The sequence below is a fragment of the Buteo buteo genome, chromosome 11, assembly GCF_964188355.1.
Source record: "Buteo buteo chromosome 11, bButBut1.hap1.1, whole genome shotgun sequence".
Lineage (NCBI taxonomy): Eukaryota > Metazoa > Chordata > Aves > Accipitriformes > Accipitridae > Buteo > Buteo buteo.
This window is the reverse complement of record NC_134181.1, coordinates 23075523-23081984: the sequence shown is the minus strand read 5'-3', so window position 1 is coordinate 23081984 and position 6462 is coordinate 23075523. Positions and strand designations below refer to the sequence as shown.

The 6462-nt window shown below is 49.6% G+C and overlaps 1 protein-coding gene across 2 annotated transcripts in view; it reads left to right on the top strand.

Annotated features, from left to right (window-relative positions):
- The first annotated feature begins 1935 nt into the window (after positions 1-1935).
- The window catches only part of EDC4 (enhancer of mRNA decapping 4), a 37704-nt gene continuing 33177 nt past the window's right edge, over positions 1936-6462 (top strand). For both annotated transcript variants that reach the window (XM_075040498.1, XM_075040497.1), the window contains exon 1: positions 1936-2088. In XM_075040498.1, coding sequence (XP_074896599.1) covers positions 2010-2088 — 79 coding nt within the window. In that variant the 5' untranslated portion in view covers positions 1936-2009. The remainder of the gene's footprint in view (positions 2089-6462) is intronic.

Genomic DNA, 6462 nt, shown 5'->3' with positions numbered 1-6462 from the left:
TGTCCAGCTCTAAAGCCCTGGCCAGATTGGTGCTCTGTGCTGTCTTTCTAGTATCCCCTCATTATAATTTGAGTAGTGCGTTTGCTGTGCAGTTTTTTACAGCATGGTTGGCTGTCATGTGTCCTCCACCCTGGAGGTGGTGGTATTCTAGCAGTGAAGGGATTTAGTAAATTAATCTTTCCAGCATATGAGATGGCACAGGAGCAGAATCACATTTACTTTACCTTCAGATGTCACCAAGCTATTAGGCCTCAGTTTTCAGGGGATTAGCATGCCTTGCTGAGCTTGCTTTTAAAAAGTATATGAACTTGGCATTTGCCTTTTTGAGACTTGTCAAGAAAGCCTGGGATGGGGTGTGCTCAGGCTGGGTCATTTCTCAAATCTGGCTGCTTTGGCCTCTGAATTGGAACAGAGCTTTTTTGGAAGCTGGTGTTAGGGCCCTCCTGTTCACTATTGCAGCGTTCTCATATATTCCCTGTTTCAAATGCAGGACTGTTCTCCTGTCGCTACTGCTATGCTATGAAAGTCATGCTCAAGATTAATCACTTGAAGAGATTAGCTCTTTCAGTAGAAGGAGGCATTTTGTATGGTCACTGCTCAGCAAGGGTCCTTATGTTGTAGCTCCAGATCTAAATGAAGCCTGGCAGGGGAGGGAGGATCTAAGAATAGGTCTGGCTTATGAACCTTGCCCTGCAGAAGGAACTGGTCTGCGAAGTCAGGGCAGTCCTTTGCATAACAACCTCAGTGAGCCAGGAGAGAGCTTGGTTTAAAGTCAGGTTCAAGGAACGATCCATGTGGTAGGTGTCAGTTTAAAAACTATATAAAATTAGATTCTTTTAGACCATTAGAAGTTCAAAGCAGTTTTCCCCCGAAATTGGTCATGTAGATCTTTCGGGGGCTCTTTTTTCTGCCTTTCACCACACAGTCATTCACTCCTGGCTCCTTACTGGGAAGAGACCAACACCAGTGTTTATGCCTCTTTCCTGAGCAAGGCCCAAAGAAAATATGTGATTCAACACTGAGGCAGGCATGCTCTTATCAGTGTTGTGAAGCTGCTGGAATGAGATGTCTGCAAGTCTTCCAGAAAATGCCAGCTTCAGATGCTGTTGCAGGATTTCTGTGTCATTGGGCCCTAGGCGTTTGCAAGGCACCTTGGAACAGGACTTCTGGTTGTATTAGTGTCTCTTGAGGTACTATGCTTCTTACTGCATGTGACATCACTGCTAATGTTAGCTTTTAAGTTGTCTTATCATGAGGTTTGGGAATATATTTCTCAGGAAAGAGCTTTTTAAACTTTTTTCCTCTCTTCCTACAGGCTAAATCAAAATCAGTATCGCTTAGTGTTTTTGACACCTGCAGGTCACTTTTGAGGCCCAATACGTTTGCCGTCTCTTAACTCTCGTTTCTTGTACCCGTGTTTAGCGCAAGTATTAGGCTGAACGCCAACAGCCTCCTCCCAACAGCCTGTGTGGAGAGATGGCCAAAGCTGCCTGTGGGATTATTTCTACGCCCTAAACGACCTGCCTCAACCCTTTATGAGCGAGACTTTAGGTATCCCCTCATGCTATTGCACGTAGCAGGAAATCACACTAGCCCTAACACCCGCGGCACCGACGACGTGCTCCGAGGGGGCCTGAGCCGCCGTAGGCCCTTGAGGCCTGCGGCAACCGGCTCCCCCTCAGCGCCCGGGCTGGCGGCAGCGGCCAGCCCGGCTGCCCTGGCGGGGCCAGCGGAGCCCCGGCGCCGCGGGGAGGAGGAAGGGGGTAGGCGGAGGAGAGCTCCAGCCGCGGGAGGGGGCCGGGGCCGCCGGCTGGCTCTGCCGCCCGCCCCCCTACGCCGGGGCCGGACTGGCTCCGCCCCCCGCCGCGCCCGGAACCCTCCGTCCCGGCGACGGTTTCCGCCCGGCGCACCAGGGCCCGGACCGGAGGCGGAAGCGTGGGCGGCGGGCCGGGCCGGGCCGGGGCAGCGCGGTGGCGGTTGTGCGGGCGGCGGGAAGCGGGCCGGGCCCCATGGCCTCCTCCTCCAGCATCGACATTGAGGACGCGACCCAGCACCTGCGGGACATCCTCAAGCTGGACCGGCCGGGAGGTGAGGGGCCGGGACTGAGGGGGCGCGGGAGGCCGCCGCCGGTGGGCCTGGCCGGGGTGGGGCCGTCGCCCAGGGCCGGCGGCCGCGCTGCCCTGGCCGGGGCCGGGGCTGCGGGACCCTCCTCAGCCGGCGTGCCGGGGCTCCGCCGTCCGTCAGGCGGCCCCGTCTCCCCTCGGGGCGCCGGCGGCATCGCCCTCCGCTGGCTCCGTCCCGCCCAGGGCGAGAGGGGTTCCCGCTCGCCCCTGCCTCTCTCCCCGAGGAGCCCGGGAGCCAGCGGGGAGGCGTGTACCAGCCGGGTAAGGAGAAGAGCCAGCGACCCAGCTTGAGCACTCTCGCTTATGGGAGAGGATTCTGGTGGCTGAGCAGAGCGGGAGCGGTTCAGACCCAAAGCTCGCTGCAGCTGCGGGTCTCTGGGCTCTTGCTGTCTGAGAGGTATCGCTGCTGAGAACTGAACAGCACTGACCTCCTCCACCCAAGTCTCCTTCCTTTACTAAGAATCCTTTGAGTTTTTCCCAAGTGTCTCACTGGGTTCAGTGGAAGGGGCTATCAGGCCTCTCTGCAAGCAGTGCCGTTTTCGCCCTTTCCACAGACTTTTTGCTCTCCTTGTTTAAATGTGAAATGGGATCACAAATATCTCTCTTGAAGCAGTTGTGAGTCTTTTGCCTTTGCTTTGAGCCATTATACTTCTGTGCTCAGAGTTCAGTGGACTCCCTTCTGCCTGTAAAAATATCAGTGGCGAACAGCAGCAGGCTTAGGAGTCAGCTGTGCAAAACATCTTCCCGCTCCCACTGTAGCCTAGCATCTCTCTCAACCACCCTCATAGCTTTCTGAACCTACCGTGGTGTTTCAGTCAAGCCTGGTAAGGTAAAGGTCTGAAAGAGGCAGAGACCATGAATCTTTTGCAAAAAAAACTTAGCTTCTGGGAATTTATGCCCGTGTTATGCTCCTCTTGAGGGAAAGGCAGGAATAACATAGCTTTTAAGTGTCCTGAGAGTGCAGAATGTGCATGGCCATGTGTGCTCCTTTTGCTTGGCCAAAAGGATGAGAGGTTGAATGCAGGATTGTTGTGGGAGGGGTGTAGAGGCACATAGGGTGATGGAGCGAACCTACAAGGAAGCCAGCTTTGTTAGTTTTACTACCGATAGAGAAACTTCTCATTACTTGAAGTAGTTTCTCTTGTTTCTGGAGCACTTTGGTGCTCCAAGATTATAAATCTTAGAAGAAAGTACATTTTTTCTTCACAGTGCAGCACTCTCTACTTGAAAGACTGAAAGGAGAACTCAGTGTGGGCATGGGGAACACTTGTTTCACAAGCAATTTCTGAACTGAAAGGATGTGTCATGGTTGGGAAATGGTTGGAGTTGTTTCTGTTCTCTCAAGGTGACTTGACTTTCCCCCTGAAGCAGCTTCTCTTGCTGGTCGAAGCAAAGGAGTTATTTACTAAGTATGGCTTATTTCTTTTCATTTTTCTTCTTTCCTGTTCATTCTCTTTATACCTTCTCTGTCAACTCTAGTGTGCAAGAAGGAGTTGAGAGGAAAAAGAGCAAATGGACAGTAAGTCAAGCAGTAAGGAACCTGTGGTTCTCAGCAGAAATCACTGCCTCGGTTATAGCAAATAGACTTGAAAGAACTGGACATAGTAAAGTGAAGAGCAAGAGTACATGTTTGTTAAGTGAAGGCCTCTGAAAGTCCTCTTAGGATGTCAGAGGAAAGGGAAACTGGGGGATCCTTCAAGGCTTTTGAAAGGGAACAGAAGCAGCCTCATGAATTGCATGTGTAGGGCTAGTCTTGTCTGGCATAAAGCTGCTGTGGTCAAGGCCCTCTCTAGTTCTAGTTTATTTTATACCCTGGGTTTCACTTACAGATTTTAATAGCCAGCAGAGACTAGTGTAGCTGCTTTCCAAGGTTATTGTCATGAAGCAAGTTTTGCAGTACTAGGTGCACTTAGCTATGAGCAGCGTTATGTTATTCTGGGTGCTGTCCAGGCAGGTGACAAGAAACATTCCCCACTCTTTAGAGTTTACAACTGTCACAATACTTTATTAGCTCTGCTGGGTTTGGTGATTGTGAAAACACGATCCACCACTGAAGTCTCTCTTGACACAGTTTTCTCCCAGTTTTGGCAAACTTCATCCATTGCTTCAGTAGCCCTTTGCCTTTTTTTGATGCCATGCACTCAGCACAGGGGAGCTGCATATCAAACCATGGACCCCCCCAGCTGGGGCATGTAGACAGGCCATTAATGCTGGTGTGCTATGGAGGAGAGTCCCAGCTGGGGTGGTGGGCAGGATCCTTTAGTCTGTGCTGAAATCACTGCTGATAACCAGGTGTTACGTGGGCTCACCCTACCCGCATGGCGTTGATCAGGGAAGTCGCTGTTTAGTACAGAGTCCCTGATGTGGGGGTGGGGAGGTGGGAGCAAGAAGAGTTCAGTATCACAGCTCTGATTGCTCCTGCTTTCCTGCTCTTTGAAAAGGTAATGAATACGACCGCAGTTCTTTACCATTGAAGGCCTAGATCTACTAGTCTAGGTTAACGTTTTGGTTTTGTTCATGTACCTACTAAACACTGAGCCTCTTCCCTTCTTTTGTGCCTTCAGGACTGTGTGCAGGCAGCACCTGTGCTAGTCTGTCTCCCATTAAGACAGAGTGATGGCCTAAGCCCGTTTCTAAACTTTGGTGTACTGTTGTTGTGCCTGTCAGCCTCTGGGGAGTGTTTCCTCCTTCCCTTTCCCATGGAGCAAATGTCGCTGTCCTGCTGTCCATAAAAGAGCAGAGATACTTACGTTAGGCATTCCTGTTGCTGCAAAGAGAGCAAAGAATGTATTGTCTTTCTCTGGCAGCCTCAGTGCTTTTTCTGTAGTGAATATCTTCCTGCTTTTGGTTGCAAAGGATAAATTGCAGTTGATGCAAGTAGCTGCAACTGGCATAGCACCCACTATATGCTGTAGGAATAAGGAGTGCATCTTAATCTTGCACCAGCAAGCACAGCACAAATGTGTTAGGTGGTTACAGGATTGCATTCCCTGGCCTGCAATTTCCTTGTGCTGTGTGAGTGCCACTGCTGTTTTCTTCATGCAGTGCAGGTAAATTGAGGTGAGTGCCCAAATGGTCTCTGCATCGGGATACCCTGTTGCTGCACAGGGTTTTTGTGTCTATAGCGTAGTTGCTGATTTAATTACTCTGTTCATAAACAGGCAAGCTTTAAATATTCTTCTGGCAAATGAATAATATTTGCATTTATTTCTGTAGGCAGAAGCACTCATCCTGATATGTTAGCCTATTTGGTAACTGAAAGCTTGCCTTACTTTCAAAGGACATGCCTCTCACCCACAGTTATGTTTAGGTTTGTTATATGTGCCAGTAACAGTGGAGCTTCTGGTCCTGTGAGCAGCCATTTTGCAAGAGCTCAGCAGCAGTTGTTACCTGGCAACAGTATACGAAATTTCAGTTTTCAAAACCAGTGAAAATTTCAAGTGAGGATTTTGCTGAGACAGGAGGCTTTGACTTCGGTGTACTGATGTGTAAGTGCAGATGGAGTGGGCTTGCTCTCCAATGGGGACCAGCAACTATTTACCTTGCTAGTGAAATAGAAGAGTCTCCTTCACCCCCTGTTACATCTGTCCCCTTCTAAAAGCCTTCAGAAGGCATGGAGGCCACCAGGCAACTTGTGTTAGGCCAAATATATGAAGTCAGGGCAAACGCACTCCTCAAAGCACAGCTGAAGCTCTGAACACTTGGTTGCTTTACGCAAAACTTGGGTGCTGGAAACTTCTGTGTGATTAGTCAACCAAGGGAAAAGTATGGGAATCCCATAGGCACAGCTGCACAGTTTCATAGCTCAGTTACTCAAACACCTGGACTTTGAGGTCAGGTCTCAGTTAGAAGCTGTTTTTGGAAAGTAACAAATGTATTACTTCCACCCAACCCCAAATGTTGCAGCTAACCACTGTATTGCTGGACTTCAGAGATCTCTCTGCAGGCATGAGGGTTGGAAATGACCCTTCAAGAACCCTTTGGTCTGGCACTTGATTCAGTAAATCTGAGTTACCAGCTTAGTCTTTCTGATCCAGGACTATTTGCTCCTTGAACCTGGTAAGTTCCTTGTACCTGTTCTTTGGTGGTTTTTCTGGTCTGCTGGGATTGCTTGTTTAAGAAAAGAGCTATGGCTTCACTCATTTTTGTGGAGATAAGTTTCTTACACAGGAGGTCTCTTACACATCCTTTTTGGAAAAGAAAACTTTTCCCAACCAATTCATCATATTCTATCTGATAGACCAGTAGAACCTGACAGAAAACTTCTGGAGGTAGTGTATTTTACATATTGCTGTTTCTTTTAAATGGATATTGCACACAGTTGGTCATGCTTTTCCCT